Below are 11,493 nucleotides of genomic sequence, written 5' to 3' on the forward strand. Positions count from 1 at the left end.
GGGGGGTGAGACACAGCTCCTTGTTTCTCCTGGCTCCCCACAGCCCAAGAGGTGCACCTGCTGTGCCCCTCATGCCCAGCACCACTCCCAGACTGGCATGCAGAGGGGCTGAAGAGGTCAACAGAAACCCAAAGCAGAGCAGTTTGGGCTTTTCACACAGCAACTTGGCAAAGGTACCGGGAGGAGTGAGGATTGGTTTTCCCAGACCCTCAGGCTCCCCAGATTAATTTCTGTTGAACCAAATCAAGCACATGCACATGCCCCTTAGCAGAACAGCTGGCCTTGCGCTAGCAGCTCTGCCACAGTGCTCGCCAAATTGTTCCGCTGCTTAATTACACTAACGATTTTAAAATACACATATAAATAAATCAACCTTTTTGCATGTCTGGCTGGACTTTGCACCAGCACCCAACACTATTGTGGGTTATACAGCTGATGTGTGCAAGGTGCAGGCAACATCCCTGGCTCCCAGAGACGGTGCCTGCAGAGCAGGTAGTGTGGAAATGAGGAAGGAAGGAAATTTCCCCCCTCTCAGCTTCCACCTGCTGCTTACTTCACCCTTTCAGCTGTGCACATATAAGTGTACAAGGGCATCACTAAGACCCCACTGTGTCCCACATCCATAATGCCTGATCCCTGTCCCACGTGGGAATGCCCTGTTGCAAATCTCTGCAACACCCTGAAACCTGGCACTTCATGACTTCAGTGGCTGTTTTACTTCATGGTTTCTATCAGCAGTCAGAGCAGGAATGGAACTGGAGAGGATTTAGGGAAAACACATCCTGGCTGAATCCACTGTGCGTTTGAAACAGGCAAATCTAAAATTTCGGTGCCTCTAATGAGTGTTTGATCTTTTGTGTGGGAAGAATGACACGTTTTACATCCGTATCGGGCAACTTTGCATGGAGATAGAGTCCCACCAGGTGACCGCATTCTCCCCCAAATCCGTAACCTGCAGCTTCCACTGGGGGAGAGAAGATGCACATCAAAGAGAGGATAACATAAGAAACAGCAGGTCAGTGCCGGGGTAGCGGGCCCTGGAGGGCCAGGGGGGCGGCAAGAGGGATAGGAGGGCTCACAGGAAGGGGGAACTGGGCTGCGGACACGCGTGGGCACCGGCTGCGGGGCGACCCGTGGCCGGCAGGGGGCGCCGTGAGCACGGCAGCAGCGGCGGGGAGCGCGGCCGGTACCCGCGGGGGACGCGGTGGGGCGGGGAGTGGGGGGGTGGGGGGACAGCGACAACACCTCGAAAAACAAAGGGGGAAAAAAGGGAAAACGTAAAAATATTTTACTTTTATGGTTGTTGAAGGAGGGAGGGTTTAAGGCATTCTGCCGACGGCGGTGGGAGCACAGCGGGTGCGGTTCGGGGCGCATTGATGCGCCTGCTGGGGTAGAGAAGTTTGGCGGGCGGCTTGAGAAGCTTTCGCCTGTATCTATCTATCTATCTGTCTGTCTAGAGATATATATCTGTATTTTATTATATTTTCCTGCTAGCGCCTTGTTTTGATGCAGATATTGTGGGAAAGGATCATTTTTATTTTATTTCCCGCCCTCCTACCCCCCACCCCCGTTCCCTTCTCCAGCAGCTGAAGACGGGAGGTCACATTAACTTATAATACGGAGACACATCAAAAGGCGATTACGGCTGCTAAGGAGAGCACAGTGGGCTGCTAGTTAAGACAATGAGATTTCCAGGAAGCGATGCATAAATTCTTCCCAAAAAAAAAAAAAAAAAAAAAATTGACACATTTTTCACGTTTCATTCCAATTAAATTACTGAGGCAGCTAACACAGCGCTGCGCACACCATACATTTGGGTGAAATGAAGGCTGCTCTGGGTTGTTGTGGTGGGGGTTTTGGGGGGTTGTTTTTTTTGTTGTTGTTTTGTAGGGTTGTTTTTAAGTCTAGCTGGATGCTCGTGTTTTATACGAGGCGGTTGGTATTAAGCAGCTGTTAAGGAAAAAAAAAAAAAAAAGACCAAAACCGCCAGAGCCCTTCGTTCCTCGCCTTTTTCTTGTGGTCGGGGCTGGCCCGACCCGGTTTTTCAGCCTGCGGCAATAAGTCACCGACGGTCCTGCCCGGCAGCGGCTGCAAAATTATTTCCAAACAACAGGAATCATCCTCCCTGAGGGACACACACCTCTGGTTAAATAGACGGGGGGAATTAAAGAGCACCCCACCACAAAAAAAAAAAAAAAAAAAGGCGGAGGTGGGGGGGAGAAAAATAATTTACCACCCCGTGGGGTGTTTCCCCGCCCGGGGTCCCTGCGGAGTCGGAGCCGCAGGCAGGATCGAGCCCCCGTGGGGCGGCTGCTGGAATGGCAGGGGGGGTGTTTGGGGATGGAGCGGGGTCCCGGCGGGAAGCCCAGCTTGCTCCCCACAACCTGCTCGGTGGCTGAGAAGGGGCTCATCAGGGTGATAATCAAGCCCCGGTAATGAAATAGCATTTGATTTATTTTATTATTTTTTTTTCCCTCTCCAAAGCAGAGAGAGGCACCGCGCAGGCTGCGCTGAGGCGGGCGCTCCGCAAAGCAATACAAATCAGAAATGAGATTTTTGAAGTCCTAATGAACCTGATTGCAGGAACATTTATAATCCCCCATGGCTTTAAATGAAATCAGATATAATCAGGAGCTATGGGGAAAGGGAGTGTTTACAGGCAGAGATTGGGAAGTGCTGCTGTATTAGTAAAGATGCTGTTCCTTCTATTGATGTCTAAAATGATGGATAATGTGAGAATGGCAAATATACTATTTGTCTAATGGCTCTGCAATTAAATTCCTCTGTAAATGACCCATGCCTCATTTCATCCTAATCTATGGAATTTTGATTGAATTCGTCAGCTCTAATTGAAAAATACTGCACTTTAATGTCTGCAGTGCAGTTTCAGGACCGTGCTGGTTTTAATGAGACGGTGCCCCTCTGACCTGGGAATATTTTAGACTTCTATTCGGGATTTTTTTAAACTGGAGGATTTCTCAACTATATTCCAGGAAAAGCCGTGAGTGGGAATGCGTGTGGTTTTCCAGCGCTGGGGATAATCTCTCCGTACCGATGCGTTTTATTAAGGTGCCTTTTAGTGCTCTTAAAATATTTGCACTCCGTTTATTGAAATATGCATCAACTGCATAGAGGAAAAAGAAATTTTTAAATAACCTCTTTCCCCTCATCCGAACGAATTGCGGGATACAAACCGGGATTGTCGAAGCCAAATTTCTTTCTTATCTATTTTAACTGAAGCCTTTTTTCTTTCTTTCTTTCTCTCTCTCTTTTTTTTTTTTTTTTTAATAACGCACGGCGTTATTTTTACCCTCCTTTAGTTAAGTCAAAAATCCCGAGGATTGTTTTGTTTTGTTTTGTTTTTTTCAGGTTTTTGGTTGTTGTGGGTTTAGGGTGGGTTTTTTTTAAGGGGGGGGGGGAGGGGGAAGGAAGAAAAAATACATCTAAAAAAAAATACTGAAACAACAAAACTAGCAGCCCATCTCCCGTGTATAGGGTGGTAGTTGTAAGGAGAGAAACATCCTCTGCCGCAGCCGCGTTCCCAGCCTGGAATGAGTTCAAACGGGAACACGCGAAGGAGTTAATGGGATTAAGCGACGAGTGAAGGGGTTTGGTTGGGCTTTTTTCCCTCAGAAGCAGCAGGAGGGAAGGGAAGGCAGACGGAGGGGTTCCCGGGGCACCCACAGACACGCGTGGGGCGGCGGGTCTCACCCTGTGGTGTTGCGCTTCTCCCTGCACCCTCTGCAATTCCCGCACAGCAAGCACGCCCCTTCCAAGGGCCAAATCCTGCTCCCATCCTTCCTAGTCCTAGTTCCTGCAGCCCAAATACGACGAAGTAAATCCACAGCCACACACAAAAGTGCATCTCCGGCCAAGTCCTTCAGTGAAGGTATGGCTGGAGTGTACCAGCTGCATCATTTATGCTGGTATTCAATGCTCACGCCTAATCTTTCCATCGTTGAGTATACACTCATTTTGAGGAAATTTTGCTTACGGTGTTCCCTCTTGCCCACCCGAGGCGGGGGGTGGAAAAAACCCAAACAAACCAACCAAAACCAGAAACAACCCCCCACACTTTAAAAGCACCGTAGGGTGAGATATTTTTAGTGGCGTTTCCCATGCAATTAAAATTTCCCCAGCAAAGGCAGAGGGTCCTGCAAAAAAATTACCTCAGTCGGGTCTCTATAAACCAGAGTTTTGATTTTGATAATTCATTGGGTTTATCATTGGCTGCAAAACAGAGGTGTCCTCCACCCCGTGCTGTTCAATAGCCCAGCAGCAGCATGCACCCTGCTCTTTTCAACACGTCCCGCTGATGCCTAGTAGGAGGATGGACACGAATCTGTGTGCCCGAAAGAAACCCATAGCTCAGCTCCCTACAAACAAGCTGGAGGTGCCTAAAGGACAGAAGCAGCCATCAGCTCTTGAGCTCATGTCAGGTCTTGCTGCCATGCTGAGTGAAGGGATGCTCTGACCTCTGCCACCCTATGGACTCACACCTGGAAAGGGTTCGAGCATCCGCTGGTATTCCTCTTCCTCCACAGCTCCCAGTTTACTTCTTTGTGCCAAAAAGCTGTGTCTCCTTCCGTCCCTGGTTCGGGAGAAAAGCCCACAGTTTCTTTAGAACTCTCTCCACCCAGATAAGAGGTCACCAGAGTCATAGATATCCCCCCTAAAATCTGCCCACTTCAAAGATGCCTTCATATGTATGCTGCTCCTGTCCTGGGAAAGCTTTTCTGGGGCAAAACCTGCCGGAAGACAAATATTCCTCAGCAGTTCCCACTCTGGGTGATGCAGGATCTTCCCCAAGCACTTGTTGCCACATTTTGAGCTGGGGCCACACAGGACCAGGTCTACACCCACACTACGGTCCACGGGGGAAAAGGTTTTTTTCCCCTAACCAAGCATGACCCTCTGAAATACTGATTTCTAGCATATACTCCGGTGCCTGAGAAAGGCTCTTGCTATGTCCCAGGGGTGGTGGAGGTCCCTCGATAGGGCACGGGGGCAGCTGGCTGGGCTCTCCTGCCCTCCCCTGACTGCCCCTCGCCTCCCTCCCGCCTGTTACACTTCCCAGGCACAATCACGCTCCGGTTGCTTCTCCGACAATCAGAGATCGCCGACGTTTTTCTCCGCGAGAAAGTTCAGCTAATTATGTGCCGAACAAAAAGGCTATTCTCGTCTGAAATAATGCTCCCGTCTTGCAAAGGCACTTGTTTGTGGGCAAATTTGGAAGAGGGCTGACAATAAAAACAGCTGCAGGAGCTGGGTGTTGGTACACATTTCCATGCCCTGCCAGATTACCATGCCTAATTATCTCCCCTTTCCGCAATCTAACGTGGTTTCCTGAAAAGAGATGATTCTTCCCCCCCCTTCCTCCCCCCGGCTTTTCTATTTAAACGAAAGCTTTGCTTCTCCGCAAGGATTTCCCGCCCGCTCTGCTTGGTTTTAGGAGTGGGGATGATGCTGATTTAGAAGGCTGGAGGGTTTAGCTTGGCTCCATTTGCCACGGTGCAAAGAAAGAGGAAGCGCGAGAGGGGCTACAATCGGATGATGCCTGATGGATGATGCAAAAAGGGAAAAGGCAAAAGAAATTGGAGCAAAACCACCATGCATGCAGCTATGAAGCATCCACGCAGGAGATCAAAACCTCGCTGGCACTGTGCTGGGAAAAAACCTGAGCACTGCACTGCCACACATATGGTGGCCTCCACAAGATGGGACATATGGAAATGAGCTGTATAAGTAAACTTTTCCCTGTCCCTTGAAATCAGAGATGGGCCCCCAAAGTGTGTGTGCACAGACACATACCCTCCCTGCTCCATCCCAGCAGCAGCTGCTTTGCTGGCCATCCACCCTGTCCCATTTGTCACATCACTGGGGAAATTTTTTTTCTCCATCAGAACTACAGAGGAGAATCCCAAAACCCTCACCCCAGGCCCCCAATGGGGCTTAGAACCCCAAAAGTTGAGGCAAAATGGGGAGCCTGATGTAGGATGGGGTGGCAAAACCTCACCAGCCCAAAAGCAATAAACCCCCTTAACTGTTTCTAAGCAAAGAATGGTTTCAGCTATTGGCTGAAAATGTGTGGAGGAATCAATTGACCCAAATATCTGGGCACAGATCAGGGAACAGTTGCCATATCCCCATTTGGGGAGCTTCTGTGGTGGGAATTAATAGCAAAGAGTGGTTTGGGTTGTTTGGTTTTTTTTGTGGGGTGGGAGGCTGCAAATGTGACTTGCTGAGCAAAGAGAAGGAGGTTGTGAACCCCCTCCAGTAAGAAACCCCAGTGGGTTCACTTTGGGGGACATCTTTGAGAGGGGATTGTCTCTCAGGACATGAAGCTGTGCTGATGTTGGAAGGATCACTCTCACTCCCATGTGCCAAGTTTTTGGGGGCCTGGAGTGTGGCAATTCAAGAAGGGTTGGATTTAGAAAACAGTGTGGCTGCCGCTATTCTTGGCACCCAACAGCCCAGCTCCTGTGGGGGTCCACCTTCCTCCTGGGGTGTTCAGCCTCCCAGCCCTGACATTTACCATAGTCCCCTGGAAAACATGAGCATCAGTTAGCTAGAAATGAACTGCAGCTCATGAAGAGCTTCCCCCTATATCAGGCCATGCAGGAGCAGGATCTCCTGCTGACCCTTGATTCTGGGGAACAACACCCCCAGCCAGAAGTCACTTTTAGCTGAGATTTGTGCCTAAAAGGGCCCAAAACCAAATCCAGAGGCATGGCCAGCACCATTGTCCTGAGAAGACTTCAACTTCCCAAAGGCAGGAGGGATCCCACACCCAGACAACCCCTGTCTTTTTTTTCTTTTCAATCTCTCTTTTTTTTACCACTCCCCTCCTTTTTTTTTTTTTTTCCCCCATTTAATTTTATTTTCCAAACCACTTGATCTTTGCTTGGGAACCTCCATTAATTGCCTGGGTTTGCCTCTTTGCCTGGTCCCTTTATCATTATTTATGGCCTTTGAAATTGTGTAAAGTTCCCTTGACGTTCAATTTACAAGTTTGGGGGCTTTTTTTTTTCCTTTTTTTTTTTTCCTTCTTTTTTTTTTCCTTTTTTTTTTTTTGTTCCAGCTTTTGTCCTCGCCAAAGACATCGTGTTGGAAAAGGCTTTGAGCCGGCCAACATGAGAGGCTCGCCGGAGAAAAGAGAGCAGCCCTCCATCGCTTTTAATTCCGCCGTGTTGCTGAATGGCTCTTTTACATAATTGCAGAAGCAATTTCAAAGCCAAGCCAGGGGCTGACTTTACCCAGAACCACATGGAGCCTATTTGGGGGCTTTTCAACCAAAAAAAAAAAAAGAAAAAGAAAAAGGGAAAAAAAAAGGCGGAGTTGGGAGGTAGAGAAAAGAGTGAATAAAATAGGGGTTTCTTTACTAAAAAAAAAAAATAAAAAATTAGAAGGGGGTTCAGTGCTTTAGAGGCATCAAATTAGTGTGTCTCATAGGGAATGCCCCCCGCCCCGGGACAGTCCGGGACCCTACAGAGCTCCCCGATGGCCCCGAGGGGCGTGAGGTCCCACGCAGGATCCCGGGGGGGGGGCTCCGTGGACGCTCCCGCCTGAGGCCGCCCCGTCCGGCTGCCGGGAGGCGGTGGCGTGAATGGGGAGGGGAGGGGAAGCGGGCGTGGCCTCGCCGGCCGGCCCCACCCCGCCCAATGGGAAGCGGCGGCGGCAGCCACGTGGGGCGGGCCGGGTTCCCAGCCGGGCAAAATGTGAATGGGCGCGGGGGAGCGCGGGCGGGCAGAGCGGCGCGGCGACAGCGGCAGCGGGCGGGCTCCGCGGGGGCGGACGGCGGCGGCGGGCGGTGGGCCAGCCCCGATGTGCGGGCGGCGGCGGCGGGCCGCGGCCCCGCTCCGCCCCGGTTCTGCCCCGTGCCTGGCTGCTGCGCGGCTCTGAGGAGGAGGAGGAGGAAGGACAGGAGGAAGGTGGTCGCTGCCGCCGCCGCTCCGGCATGAGCGCGGCTTTTCAGCCCTCGCTGATGATGATGCAGCGCCCGCTGGGAAGCAGCACGGCCTTCAGCATCGATTCGCTCATCGGCAGCCCCCCGCCGCCAGCTCCCGGCCACTTCGTCTACACCGGCTACCCCATGTTTATGCCCTACCGGCCCGTGGTCCTTCCGCCGCCCCCCCCGCCGCCCCCGGCGCTCCCGCAGGCCGCCCTGCAACCGGCTCTGCCTCCCGCGCATCCCCACCATCACCAGCTGCCCAGCCTGCCCACAGGCTTCTGCTCCAGCCTGGCTCAGGGCATGGCCCTCACCTCCACGCTCATGGCCACGCTGCCCGGCACCTTCCCCGCCTCCCCTCAGCACCAAGAGGCCGCCAGGAAGTTCGCACCCCCGGGGAACTTCGAGAAAGCCGAGGGAATTCCCTCAGACGGCGGCGGGGACGATGGCAAAGCCTTCCTGGGGAAGGACGGAGCCCTCCTGCCCTTCCCTGCCACCGACGCCGTCCAGGCCTCCCTCGGTGAGTGAGCGCCGGAACCGTCGGGGGAATGTGGGGGTAGGGAGAGGAGTCCCGCTGCCCGTTTCGGCTGGGTAGGCTGGGAGAGGGCCGGGAAACCCCCAAGGAGGAGGCAGGGCTGGCTCCCGAGGGACTGGTGGCTGCAAGGCCGAGGACCAGGGAGGTTTCAAACCCCCGTCACTTGAAAAAATGGGAATAAAATAAATCCGCGCGAAAAAATCCCAACAAATATCGGGCGGCAGACCCCTGGGAGTCGGGGGTGGTGCGGTGGCCGCGGAATGGACGGTACCAAATGCTAATGAAAGGCCTCTGCTTGGCTTTCAGCCGGGGCTCTGCGGGGCCAGGGAAAGGAGGACCCTAAAACGGAAGAGGATGCGAAAGGCAAAGAGGAAAGTTTCTCCATGGACAGCGATCTAGACTATAGCTCGGACGACAACATCCCTGGCCAAGCAGCTCACAAGGAAGAGGACTCTGGCAATGTGCTGGAGGAAAACCCCCAAAACCCCCCCAATTCTACCAACACCACGTCCACGGGCAAAAACCGACGGAGGCGAACAGCCTTCACCAGCGAGCAGCTGCTGGAGCTGGAAAAGGAGTTTCACTGCAAAAAGTACCTGTCCCTGACAGAGAGGTCCCAGATCGCTCATGCCCTCAAACTGAGCGAGGTGCAGGTGAAAATCTGGTTCCAGAACAGACGGGCTAAATGGAAACGGGTCAAGGCGGGCAACGCCAATTCCAAGACAGGGGAGCCCTCCCGAAACCCTAAGATTGTGGTCCCCATCCCGGTGCATGTCAGCAGGTTTGCAATCAGGAGTCAGCATCAGCAGCTGGAGCAAGCTCGACCCTGATCTCTCCCGACGCTCAGAACCACAATGCTTTGAAGGAAAAGTTTCCAAATTGGGGTTTGAAAGTGACCAACCCGAAAAAAAAGGAAGGGGGGAGGGGAGGCGGGGGGGGGGGGGGCGGGGAAGAAAGAAGCAAAATACCCCTAAAGCAAATAAAAGCCAACAAGAAGAAATTCCACGCAAGCAAACGTAAGGCAAATCCCCACCACGAGCGAACTTTAAAGTGAAACTTTCCACTTACCAAGTCAAGTGAGAGTCTGTGAAAGGAAGAGGCTTGGAAAACTGTTTTGGTTTGGAGCAGGGATATCAAGCCCTGGAAGAGACACACACAGATATTTATTATTATGCTGCCCCCGCTTTGTACGTACTGGTGCTGCCTTGGCCGCGCTGGGGACCGCAGATGCGGTGCGGTGTCGGCGCTGGATTCAGCAGCGGTTTGCCTGTTGTCCCCCCCACCCCAGTCACCGCAGAGACATCCTCAGTGAAACCCGCAGCGCGCCTTTAGCCACCTTTGGGGTTTTCTTTCTTAGCAGGGGCAAAAGGTAAAAAAAAAAAAAAAAAAAAAAAGAAAAAAAAAAAAGAAAGAAAAGAAATAGACAAGAGAGAGAACAAAAATGAAAGAAAATGAAGAGTTTCATTTCATGCCTTTTTTTTTTTTTCAATTGTTTGGTTTTATTTCCAATGGCTGAGTGGCAGGCACTGGGGGATGATTTTTTTAAATCTATTTTTTGCCTGGCTTTCTATTGATTTGGTTTGCCTATTCTACCAAGCCATGTTCAAAGACAGAGAGAGAAGGGGGGAGGGGGGGGGAGAGGAAAAAAAAAAGGCACGATTTTCTCTATTGTGTTTAATTTATTTCAATGTAGCTTATTTCCTTATAAGTTATGAAATTTAAAAGCAAACTAAGTCTTGTGAATAAAAACTGACAAAGAAACAAAAAAGGTCAAAACAAAACAAAACAAGCTCTCCATTCCCCAGCTGTTCTGTCCAGGATTTGGCGTTGAGCTGGTTTTCTTTTCCCCTCCTGTGCTGCCGAAACAGAGCGACAGTGCTCTTGGAGCCGCATTTATTGTTGGAGAGGGTGGAGATGGACAAAAAAGTTTCCCTTTTAAAAAAAAAAATCATTTTATTTTGGCAGGGGAAATGATGGGACGTCTGGAAAAAGGCTTTTTGTGCGAATAATAGTGAATGGCCTCGGGGCATGGAGGGGACAGGACAGAGACATCCCCACATCCCCCCCTCCCCCACCAGGAGCCGGCCGGGTTTTGTAGGGTACAGTCGCTCAATTGGAGAAAGGGACATACACAGCCGGTGCAGGGGTCCTGCGGGCCGGCTCGCGGGTGGGGACCAGAGTGTCCCGCGTTCTTCCTGCTCCGTATCTTTCCCATCCCTTCCCCCCCCCCCCATTTTACGCATCCCAGTCGTATACGTGTCGTTGGCGGCGGCGGCTATTTGGAATTAAAGAGCAAATTAAAAAGAGTGTGCGGAGTGGGGAGGGAAATGCCTATTAAAATTAAACTAGGGGTCATGCAAGAGAGCGATTCGCTCCCGAGGTACTGGCGAGTAAATTAGGGCTTGGAAGTGGTCACATCTTTTATAGTCCTTGCACTTCATAATTTATTTATTATTATTATTATTATTATCTTGTAACGGCGGGTTCGGAAGGGGCTGCAGCGGCTCCGGGGAGGGAAGCGGCGGGTATCTTTGCTCCCCGTTCCTACCAGCCGCATCACCGGGACAGAACGGCCCCGGGCAGCATCGATGCCTGCTGCTGCCGTCCCCACAAGCAGCGCGGACAGGCGGACACCCCCACATAATTCCATTCTTTTCGGCAGCCGCCACCGCTGTCCGATCCTTGGGCTCATTAAAAAAAAAAAAAAAAAAAAACCAAATCCAAATTATTAATTTTCGGTTTGGTTTCTGCGCGGGGGTTCGGACACTCGTGGACTGCCGCTCCCCCCTCCCCCCCCCCCCCCCTCCACCCCCCCCCCCAGGCTTTCCAGGACGACTGCTATTTATTTTTTGTTTTCCCTCAAAAATTAATTTATTTTGGTTTGCATTCGGCGCAAAGAGAAGGCTGCTTGGAGCCCGGAGCCGGCTCGGGCAGCCTGACTGTACCCACCCCATGGACGGGGGGAGATGTGGGTTGTATTTTAGGGAGGAGCAGCTGGTCCTCACCCCTA

The 11,493-nt window shown here is 51.7% G+C and overlaps 1 protein-coding gene across 1 annotated transcript; it reads left to right on the forward strand.

Moving 5' to 3' along the window:
* Window positions 1-7,775: 7,775 nt before the first annotated feature.
* Window positions 7,776-9,381, forward strand: GBX2 (gastrulation brain homeobox 2). The gene is made up of 2 exons (XM_009900838.2): window positions 7,776-8,468; window positions 8,790-9,381. Exons 1-2 carry the CDS (start codon window positions 7,958-7,960, stop codon window positions 9,311-9,313), a joined length of 1,035 nt encoding a protein of 344 aa, XP_009899140.2. The 5' UTR covers window positions 7,776-7,957; the 3' UTR covers window positions 9,314-9,381.
* Window positions 9,382-11,493: the final 2,112 nt, after the last annotated feature.

Source organism: Dryobates pubescens, chromosome 2, assembly GCF_014839835.1.
Source record: "Dryobates pubescens isolate bDryPub1 chromosome 2, bDryPub1.pri, whole genome shotgun sequence".
In the NCBI taxonomy this organism is placed as follows: domain Eukaryota; kingdom Metazoa; phylum Chordata; class Aves; order Piciformes; family Picidae; genus Dryobates; species Dryobates pubescens.